Here is a 10,904-nt window from a genome sequence, read left to right as displayed (position 1 = left end):
GAGGTACAATTCAGCTTGAAAATCTGCTGCTCCAGGCAGCGAGTAACAAAACAAACATGAATTCTGGTATGGCTGGCTCTGTTTAAGCTGCTTCTGCACCAGATAGTTCCATGCAGAAATAGTTTAACTCAGTTAATAGTTTTAAGTTAGATAAAACAATTTTTGTGCATTTTATCTTGAATAAGGACTCAGTCAGAATACGTAACAAATGCCAAGTTAGCGTCAGTGTGCGTTTTGAGAAAGAGAAGCAGATTTCAATTCCACAGTGAAAGGCTACACAGCTTTGCCTTAGCTATGACTTCTGTACGCCTCCTGAGCTCAAGCACTCAAGTGGTCTTACAGCAGCCTGCTTTTCTCAGTGAATTAATGTTAATTTGTGAGTAGCACAAAGAAAATCCTGACAGTTCAGTCACCAACAGAAGGTACTTTCACCAATCGAAAAAAATATTTCATCTTTATTTAAATATCTAGAATGAAATTCACTGAGCAAATGCATCTGGCTTCATTACCAGGTTGAAGTAAAAGCCCCTGTGGAGCACTTCCAGTAGTTCTATCACTGTTAGAAGGCACACAGGTATCGGTGCCTTCAATTACCTGTTTGCAACATGCAGAGATGCACTGAAACAAGGCAGGTGTTCTATTTAGATGACTCCGCGTAGTAACTTGATGGAAGTTCAATAGAGCCTGCAGAGAAGTCTTGTTTCCATATGAACTCTTCCCGGTATTCACTCCCCTCACCGCAGCTGTCCGCACAAGTGTACGCCACCAGCGTTCCCCAGTCAATGCTCTCTCCAAGGCTGTCAACCTGAAGGTGGTTCAGGAGCTGTGGCATAATCTTCAAGGAGAAACAAGGGTTTAGAGGCAGGCCGCCACTCACTACCCTCTCCGTGTCTCTTCCCAAAGAAGGGTCCTGCTTTCATCTTCTCTTACACCAAAATCCCAGTCAAAGCCAGTAACTCATCAGCGCAGATAAAATACATCTGGAATTCCCAGAACAGTGGAGTAGATGCACAGGGAATGAAAGGCGTGGCCCTACTTGTTCTGTCTACAGAAGTTTTATTTGACTAAGCGTTGCCTCCTGCAATCTGAAGTTACCTTCATAACTATGCATCTTTGCATGACGTTAAGTGTATTCACTGTACACATGCTTCTAGCATCCAAAATTCTACATCTGAATGCTTCCAATGGGAATTGCCAATTCACAGCATAAAGGCTTTTTTTTTAAAAACACATACAATACTTAAGAGATGGTTCCATATTCACAAATGCATCATTTTATGGATGGTGCAAAATATCAGCTGGGAACCTACCTTCTGTATGTGAAAGTCTGTAGGAAAAAGCAGTTATATAACAGTGTAAGAGTGCTCTACACTTTAGCATAGTCACTTTGTAACAACTTGAACTACCTCACTCTAATTACAAACCAACACCTACGCAATTCAAGCCTGTTAAGTCTGAACGACATTACCTATATTATCTTTAAATGAATTTACGTACCTGGAATTCAAAAATCCTTTTGGCACCACATGAGCAATTTGGGATATCCTTTTCTTCAGGAATATTTTCACCTGATACCCAGATTGGGCCTTCTCCTCCTCTGCAGTATCTAATAATCTGAAATAGAGCGGAAGTTTAAGTTCTCAAGACTGTCTTTTCATCTTGGTATAAAATTGGTATTTACTGACATAGAGTGGTAAGATGGTGCAGAAAAAGAACGGTTTCTTTAAGTAATACCCATGGCGATGTCTGTCAGTCGCAAATGCAGTACTCTAAATAAGAGAGGTTCTTTATTTAAGTTTTCTTAGCACCTTTTTCAATGATCCAGGGATAAATTGCAAAGATTTGGTTTCTGTAATTAAGGGACCCAGAAATGCTAGATCAGGCATTTTACAGCCTTAGGATGGAGGAAGAGCAGATACAAGTGTATAGAAAAGCCAGGAATGCAACCCAGCTCCTTCCCTTCCATTTGCAGCTCTGCGTCCAAAGGCAAGGGGAGTGTCCTAATGCCCAAGGAGGAGGCATTTTCAGACACTGATATCCTCTATTGCTGTTACTATCTACTTACACAGCAAAGCCGGCATTATGAGCAAGAGGACCCTTATGCAGATCAGTCAGCATGGGGATGGTCAGAGAGGGAGGTGATGCACCTACCCCAGAGGAGGGAACAGAGTCTACATCTCCTGCTTTCTGGATATATACCCTCACCCCTCAGCCACGAGGTAAAACATGGAGAGGATTTCTTCTTCCTCCACCACCTTCACGGATTTAGGCCTGTGTTTCCTTTGGCTGGAATCAGGAACTGTTTTTGTTTGACAATGTGGCTTTTTTCAGCCTCTTGTGTTAGCAGGAGATAGCATGGGGGAGATCTCTGGTGTACACAGGTGAAATTTTAAAGCCATCACTAATTTCTTCAACCTTAAAAAAAGCCCAACCAACCCCTGCCCCATGCAGCTGGTGACTGACAGAGCTCCCCTCTCAAGTTTTGCTTCTGCCGAGGAGGAAAGCCAACAGGGCAAAGGTGGGGAGCAGAGCGATGGTTCACCACCTCCTCTGGTTAGAAGCACTTCACAGCGCGGCAGGGCCTCCCCGCCTCCTCATCCTGACCAATTTCTGTCCGAGATAGACGAGCAGGTGCTAAATTCTTACTCCAGCATGAATCAAGTTCTGCACATAAGGAAGACTGGGGCATATGGTTGGGGTGTGTACAGGATGAGGGGGCATCCTCATTGCCATTTCTAACCGCAGGCATGAAAGGCAGTGAACCATTTTGCAGGTGCAGCTGTGCCAGAACCTCCAAGTTCTATGGCTGCCCCATCTTCTGACCTGCTCTGGTTCAGCAGCTATTCGCTCTTTAAACATTTGGAAGATCTTGTCTTCTTTGGTCTCATGTTTTGCCATTGCTTCCAATGTCTCTTCATCCAAGGACTGAAATGCTTCACCTAACAAGAAAAAAAAACCCCAAAGGTTAAAGGCTAATACAAGATAGCCAAAAGTTAAAACCAATATTGTACCTGTAAGTGCATTTTGCTCTCAAGAACCATTTGCAGGATAAATCACCAAGACTACTTCTTTTTGTGATATATTACAATTCAGCCACACACAGATCCATTTACTAGTTTTATTTGCATTTTAAACACAGATGTCAGTAGTAGAACGCTGGAAAGGGAAGGAGTCAATCTACCACAGTTTATGGCTCCCAGCGGGGATCACCAAGGTTGCTGAACCTTCAGAACGTGACATCTGGAAAAGGCCACCCGTGCCATGCACGTACACATGCCAGACTTCAGTTTCTAGCACTGAAGAGTTTATCTGTTACACTCCCGCGTTCACATCAACCCAGCAGCCTCGAGACACCTTTAGACCACAGCAAGGGAGAGCTGGGAGGCCAGCGGCCTTCCCCTGTCACAAACACCACAAGCTCCCCAACCCAGGTGTGTGCAAAGCTGGTGTGGTGAGCTGCAAACGCATCGCGAAGCTGGCAGGGAAGAGGTGCCTGCACTTGGACTGCTTAATTCAAGGTCAATCAAATTAGCCCCAGAACAGTTTTCTATCATCACAGACAGATTTGTTACATATTTTCCGTAAATTAAGACAAATTGAACCAAGTCAAGGGGAGGCCATCTAACCCCGTCTCCTGACTCCAACAGTGTCCAGCAGCAGGTGCTCAGGGCCCTGTTTTTCTCACTTGGTTGCTCCTCACCTGTGGAAGCTCACGGGCACACAGCGTAACTCCCAGCTACTCGCAGCTTTGCTGCAGCAACAGCCACCCCAACAGCTCCTGGGGCTGGGGCTTAGTAACTCTCTTCCCTAAAAGCAACTTATAATATGGGATGTATACAGAAAACTTGCATCACAAATGACTGTAGATTCAGCCTTTTGTCACCAGGAGTTAACAATGAACACTTGAAAATCACAGTATTATATTTTAAAGATGTAACACCAGCTTCATTAGGAAGAACTACAGACAGCATCTTATTTCTTACCTGCACTGCCCGTAGCTCCAAGTTCCTCCGGTTCTTTCGGGTCCTTTGATGTATCTACAGCTCCTTGTTCATCACTGGGATCTACACTGCTGTCAGCAGGAAATTCTGGTTCCTCAGGTTCTATCAAAATTTCATATTCTGGAAAAAGGAACTCATTATGCTCCGGAATTGCATCCACTGAGTCATCTACAAAACAGAAAATAGGTACCACTTCACAACGTCATCTCACGTTGCGCGTCCTTCCCCCCAAAAGCTACACAGCAAACTATGTACCAAAAATACAGCACAAGCATCACATGAGCAAGAGTGATTTACATCCCTGCTAGACCTGATTTAGGGATAAGGAAGACTTAATATTAAGCACGGTAGAAAACTACGACAGGTGATGCGTTGCTTTGAATCTTTTAAAATCTGAGACACAGAAGACAGACTAAACAGCACCGGCAGCTGCATTTTAAAAACCCAAACCTGCAGTCCGACCGCTCGGTGCGATCTCATTCTGACTAGTGCACACACACAAGTCACGCGTGCATCAGGTGCCCTGAGGCCATACAGGTTTTTATTATTTTTACTTTGCATACTGTGAGTAGGCAAAGTTTCCACAAGCGCATCCAGTAACACCCTCTGTAGTGACGGCACTGACTACGTGCTGGTACATTTCAGGTTTTTGCTCCTTCAATTAAATGTTTCAAACATCTGACCCATAACTGGATTTGCACAAATCAACTTTTAACGTTCTGCTTATTTCCACTTCCTACAATCGAAGTCTTTAGGACTAGCATCCCACACCGTGCGATGGGAGATACCTCCCACACACCACGCTCCATTGCGCCGTTAATAATGTGATACTTCTGAAGGCTAAAAAAAAGACTAACTTTAAATGCTCTGTACTTGTCCTTTTAACAACCAGCAAACAAGCGTATGAATAAGACAGCAGGAGAGAGGATGGTTTAAGAAAAGGGTCTCTAAAATAGGACACTCGTGGAAACTACTCTTTTCATCTACTGACCTCCGCAATACCCTGTGGCTGCAACGCCTTGGTATATCCTTCTACAATTTATGACTAAGCCATCTTAAAAGTAACCTGCAAAAGGAAAAAACTGCTCTACATCCTTTCAGCTTTTTGTGACGTAAGGCGGACAGCAAGAGGTCTTTGAAAGAGACCAAAGGCAGGCCTTAAATTTATTAGCCTTCCAGGAAGAACAAAGATCCCACATTCTTATGTCAGATTAAGTAAACATCTAGGAGAAACAAAAGCGCCTGAGAAAATTGCTGACGGTTCCCTTGCAAGTCACAAAACACCACCAAAGCCATGCCCTTTTTTCTCTCCCCTGCAGGCCCTCGCCCCACCAGCAAGTGAGCCCGGCACGCTGAAGGGACCGCGGGCTTTGCAACAGCAACGCTTCCCGGCGAGCAGCGGCCGTCAGAGCGTGTGACCCCACGGCTCGCAAGCGCCGGCGCCAGCGGCACCCCGGCAGCGGCCGCCCCACCCGCGGCCCCGCACCTCCGCCGGCGTGCTGCCCGCAGGCCCGCCGGTGTCCCCACCGCCAGTCCAGCGCCTGGTGCTCGGGGCCGCAGTAGGCGGCGCGGCGGCAGCGCCCGCAGGCGCGGGGCCCCAGGCAGCCGCAGACGCGGCAGAGAGCGGCGCCGCCGCCCAGCCGGCGGGGGGGCGCGGCGGCAGCGCCCGGCGGCGGCTCCTCGGGGGGCGGCTCCTCGGGGTAGGTGCCGTTCCGCCGCGGCAGCTGGTTCCGGAACACTGCGGGGGAGGAGAGCCGGCGGTCAGCGGGGCGACGGGCGGCGGCCCTCTCCCCCTACCGTGGCCGCCGCCCCCCGCCTCACCGCAGAGCGGCCCCCGCGGGCCCGGTAGACGGTAGCAGGCGGCGCGGCGGCAGGCGAAGACGAAGAGGGTGCGGTGGAAGGCGTCGGGGCGGCCGGGCAGCGGCGCGTACAGCTGGAGCAGGAAGGCGCAGGGCTGCTGGCAGCGGCCGCAGCGCAGGGCGGCGGGACCCGGCAGCCCGGCCTCCCCCAGCCACGCCGGCCGCCCGCCGACCTTGCTGGGGAAGTAGGGGCTGCGCAGCCGCCAGGCCTCGCCCGGCCCCGCCGCCGCCGCGAAACCCAGCTCCACGCCGGCCGCCATGCTGCCGCCGGAAAGGGAGCGGGGCGGGCCTCGTCTCGCGCCCGGCCCCCTCAGCCACCGCCCCCAACGGCCGCCACGCGCCCGGCCCCCAACGGCCAACGGCCGCCTCGCGCCCGCCCCTCGGGTTGTGCGAGGGCGGGAACAGAGGCGGCAGTCAGCGAGGGGGGGGAGAGATGACAGACACGTTAGCGACGCTGCTTTAATTCAGCCTTTAAATGTAACGTTCATTAAGTAATTAAAGTAATGCCAAGTTGCCTTTAAAAAAAAAACACCACCACCACAAACCCCAACTCAGTTAGCATTTCTGGTTATTGTCCAAGATTAGAGGTGTGGTCTTTGTTCATAACGGCCTTACCGTACATTTAGCCAGCCAGCAACGTATTTTTCTAAATATTAATTTTAATAGCAAGTACTTTAATTCCCTGTTACATTTTCACAGCCATGAAGTATTTGAAAACAATCACATTCCTTGTTACAAGCATAGAAAAATGTACTTAAGTAGCCATTACTGTGCACGTCTCTTTAAATATTTACCCAAAAAAAAGAATAACCAAAACCATGTTTAATCTGTTTCAAAAGAAAAAAAACAAACAAAACACAGAGAAGATACAAATACAACTCTAACCCTCGGCAGCAACAGTTTCTAAGCAGTAATGGCAAGCTGCCCCGGCTGAAGAACAGCTCTCAGCCCCCACGGCCCCAGGCTGGCTGAGCAAGAGGGGAACCTCGCCTTCTTCCATCCCTGCTCTGGCCAGGCGGTGGTCAGTGCTCTCAGCAAGCACTGACATCCAGTTACACCATCAGGAAGCACTCAGAGTCGTGCAGCCACAGGCTTCTGTACAGGTATCCTAGCATCTAACAAGGGGGGAAAAAAAAAAGTAAACATCATCAAAATGCTGTAAATACCACTCCATTAAACTACTTTTTGCTTTATTTTCCTTGGTCATTGGGTTACACGGTATTTCAAATAAAGAAGGGAGATTCAAAGCTGCAGTAAAAGACATCAGAAAAAGTAACGTAAGAAAAATATCATTAGGATTTTTATACAGATAAATCTAAGGAATTAGCAGGGAAAAAACTCTACATCTAACGTATGTGCCTGTCCAAAGTGATCTGTAACTTGAGAAGCTCTCTTTATATTGGAGAACACTTACCAAACATGTCCAAGATTTTATTAACAGCCTCTTGATTTACATTGTAAGTTAATCCATTGGACCTACAGTTAAAAGAAAAAACCCTGTTTCTTCAATGAATTTCTTATTCCAGTCATTTCTATACAAATAAACTGAATTGAACATTTTCCTAATTACATCATATTTTTCATTCTACCAGCACTCATATTCATTTTAAGGACATGGCAGATTTCTGAGCAGATTGTACTCAAGGATGGTAACGGTTTCTTTATCCCTCCTCCTGTTCACAGTCCCCATGTCTCTCTCTTCCTTTCAATTTTATTAGGGACAACCACAGGAAGAGAACATTTGTTTGTTTTCAGTCATATAATTTCCACAACCATATCTCACACTGAACCACATCTTCAGCTGATGTCAATTTCTGTTGCACAAAATGGATTTATTCCTTCTATTTGAAGGGGGAATTTAGCTATAAACATCAGTTTAGCACAGGTGCACTCTCCAAGGGCACTATAAGCCTTAACCAATTTATTTCCTGAACAGAGGCATACGAAAATAGCTCAGGGTCATCGGCTGCCAGCTACGTTCTGTGAAGTACTCAAGACAATATGGGGACTTGTTGTATCAGGGACTTCCAGAGTTATACTTTTAAGTACAGTAAGAAGCACCACAACACAAATTAATTTGTTAACAGGAAATACATGTCACAATAGTTTTGTATAACAACAGCTGGTTTTTAAACTTAGGTCTATAAACCATGAACCGTGTGAAAAGCCCTTGACTAAGCTTTCAGTTAAATTGATTTGAGATGTCAGTGCTGAATCCCCCCAAAATTAGTAGTATTCCTAATTATTGCTTACATTGCCTGATGAGGCTTATTGTTACCCACAGAGTAACTCCTCTATTAAAAATAAGCAGGACTGTTCTCTTTGCTTATCAACGCATTGGGCAAAACTCTGAAAACCAAAAGGTAAAGGGAGTCAGAGGAATCATAGAGGTCTTTTCCAACCTTAATGATTCTAAGACCATCAAGTCCAACCATCAACCCAACAACCTTATGGCTCTAAACATACCCTGAAGTGCCGCATCTATATGTTTTTGAACACCTCATGGGATGGTGACCCCCCCACCTCTCTGGGCAGCCTGTGCCAATGCCTGACCACTCTTGCAGTGAAGAAATCTTTCCTAATATCCAATCTAAACCTCCCCTGATGCAGCTCGAGGCCGTTTCCTCTCGTCCTGTCACTAATGACCTGGGAGCAGAGACCAGCCCCCCCCTCACTCCAGCCCCTTTCAGGCAGCTGCAGAGAGCGAGAAGGGCTCCCCTCAGCCCCCTCTTCTCCAGGCTAAACCCCCCCAGCCCCCTCAGCCGCCCCCCAGCACACTTGTGCTCCAGACCCTGCCCCAGCCCCGCTGCCCTTCTCTGGACACGCTCCAGCCCCTCAAGGGCCTCCTTGTCCCGAGGGGCCCAAACCTGAGCCCAGCACTCGAGGTGGGGCCTCCCCAGGGCCGAGCACAGGGGCCCCAGCCCTGCCCGGCTCCTGCTGGCCACACCAGGGCTGACACAAGCCCGGGGGCTGGTGGCCTCCTTGGCCACCTGGGCACTGCTGGCTCATGCCCAGCCGGCTGTCAGCCAGCACCCCCAGGGCCTTCTCCGCCGGGCACTTCCCAGCCCCTCTGCCCCAGGCCTGCAGCGCTGCCTGGGGTTGGTGTGACCCAAGGGCAGGACCCGGCACTTGGCCTTGTTAAACCTCACACAATTGGCCTCGGCCCATCAATCCAGCCTGTCCAGGTCTCTCTGCAGAGCCTTCCTACCCTCGAGCAAAACGACACTCTCGCCCAACTTGGTGTCATCTGCAAAGTTACTGAGGGTGTACTTGATCCCCTTGTCCAGATCCTTGATAAAGATCAAATATGTAAGATGAAGAAGCCCGCTAGTGAGTTAATGAATTTTGTTGCTGGGTCCCAAGGAGTGTTCTCACTACAAGGGCGTGCCGCTCTGCTTCTACAATGTGCGCAGAAAAGGAACTACCAGGGTCTTCACCAGAATTCGGGTAAATCCAATCACCCTTCAGTTGCCTGGTGCTCAGGCAGCCAGGGTTCTGCTCTTCTGCTTCATACTACCAGCTCAGTCTTTAAGAATCGCCAGTAAGACCACACACTGTCCTCTACACACCACAATGCCAATCTTGCTTACATTTTCTTCTTCTTCACTGCACCCAGTTGCACAAGAGCTGCTAAGGCGTTTTTCTGCATGTCGGAAGACAGCGCTTCATAACACTGCGTATTCCCTACAGAGAAAGCAGAAACACAATTAAGTTTTGTTACCAGCCATTAACAGGCTACGCTTGTAAAATCATATTGCATAACGGCGGTACGCACCCTTCTCAAGAAGTTGGAAAACAAAGTTGCGGACTCCAGGTATAAACTGCTTCTCGGTAAAGGCTTCTTTTGCTTCCTTTGAGAGGTATCTGAAAATTAACTAACATTTAAAAAGAAATTAGCACATCTTTCCTTTTCACTGTCAGCGTGTTATGAATTACAGACGTGTCCTCATAAGTAATACTGTTACTCTCTTGACAAGCGTAGGAGAGGAACTCAAAAGGTATCATTACATAGAGCACCTGAAATTTTTATTACTCTTTAACAGGCATGAGAATCCTAATATTAAAATAAGATTAATTATTACTATGATAGTTACCGTAGACATCAATTTAGCATTCTTGTTCTCACAATCAAAAACAGTATAATTATTTTATGTCGTGGTTCAGCCCCAGTCAGCAACTAAACACCGCGCAGCCACTCGCTCACTGCTCCCACCCCTGCGGGATGGGGGAGAGAATCAGAAGTGCAAAAGCACAAAAAAATAAACTTGTGGGTTGAGATAAGAACAGTTTAATAATTAAAATAATAATAATAATGATTATAATAATAATAACAATAATGATAATATAATAAAATGGAAAAGGGAAAAAGGGAAAAAAACAAAACCACAAGCGATACAACCGCTCACCACCCACCGACCGACGCTGCCCGTCCCCGAGCCGCGATTGCTGCCAGTCCCCCTGGCCAGCTCCCCCCCCAGTTACCATACTGGGCATGATGTTACATGATATGGAATATCCCTTTGGCCAGTTTGGATCAGCTCTCGTGGCTGTGCCCCCTCCCCTCCCGGCTCCTTGTGCCCCCGGCAGAGCACGGGAGGCTGGAAAAGTCCCTGACTAGCACAAGCTCTGCCCAGCAACAACCAAACCATCGGTGTGTTATCAACATTATTTCCATACTAAGCCCAAAGCACAGCACTGCACCAGCTGCAGTGAAGAAAATTAACTCTGTCCCAGCTAAAACCATGACAAGGCAATACCTGTTTTACAGATGGGAAAAAGTGGGCAAATGAGCACAGTTCAGCCCATCATACACCAGCTCATCAACAGATTCCCCTAGGTTCAAACGTCTACAGTCCCACCAATCTTTCGCTGACATACCTGAGATTTTAGCCTCCTGCTTTTGCCTACATTGCTTATTACAGGAATGTAAGTGTTTAGTCTTATTAAAACCTTGGAAAAACAAAAGAATTTAAAGAAATACGGATGCAGTGACTCCCAAAAAAGCTACCAGATATGAAATGCAAACTCATTTCCACACCTGGCA

General features: G+C 47.5%; 2 protein-coding genes across 4 annotated transcripts in view; both read right to left on the bottom strand.

Moving 5' to 3' along the window:
- Nucleotides 1–435: 435 nt before the first annotated feature.
- On the bottom strand, nucleotides 436–6,147 carry PDCD2 (programmed cell death 2). The gene is made up of 6 exons (XM_075089542.1): nucleotides 5,823–6,147; nucleotides 5,488–5,739; nucleotides 3,984–4,169; nucleotides 2,824–2,939; nucleotides 1,498–1,614; nucleotides 436–835 (listed from the first exon to the last, which is right to left on the bottom strand). The coding sequence occupies exons 1-6, from the start codon at nucleotides 6,118–6,120 to the stop codon at nucleotides 638–640; spliced, it is 1,167 nt and encodes a 388-aa protein (XP_074945643.1). The 5' UTR covers nucleotides 6,121–6,147; the 3' UTR covers nucleotides 436–637.
- A 352-nt stretch (nucleotides 6,148–6,499) lies between these two features.
- Nucleotides 6,500–10,904, bottom strand: part of GNPAT (glyceronephosphate O-acyltransferase) — a 23,667-nt gene continuing 19,262 nt past the window's right edge. For all 3 annotated transcript variants that reach the window (XM_075089538.1, XM_075089540.1, XM_075089541.1), the window contains exons 13-16: nucleotides 9,636–9,735; nucleotides 9,451–9,544; nucleotides 7,275–7,336; nucleotides 6,500–6,975 (exon numbers count right to left, since the gene is read on the bottom strand). In XM_075089538.1, the coding sequence (XP_074945639.1) occupies nucleotides 6,932–6,975; nucleotides 7,275–7,336; nucleotides 9,451–9,544; nucleotides 9,636–9,735 (300 nt within the window). In that variant the 3' untranslated portion in view covers nucleotides 6,500–6,931. The remainder of the gene's footprint in view (nucleotides 6,976–7,274; nucleotides 7,337–9,450; nucleotides 9,545–9,635; nucleotides 9,736–10,904) is intronic.

Source organism: Phalacrocorax aristotelis, chromosome 3 (genome assembly GCF_949628215.1).
Source record: "Phalacrocorax aristotelis chromosome 3, bGulAri2.1, whole genome shotgun sequence".
Lineage (NCBI taxonomy): Eukaryota > Metazoa > Chordata > Aves > Suliformes > Phalacrocoracidae > Phalacrocorax > Phalacrocorax aristotelis.
The sequence above is the reverse complement of the archived record's forward strand: the minus strand, read 5'-3'. Positions and strand labels throughout refer to the sequence as shown.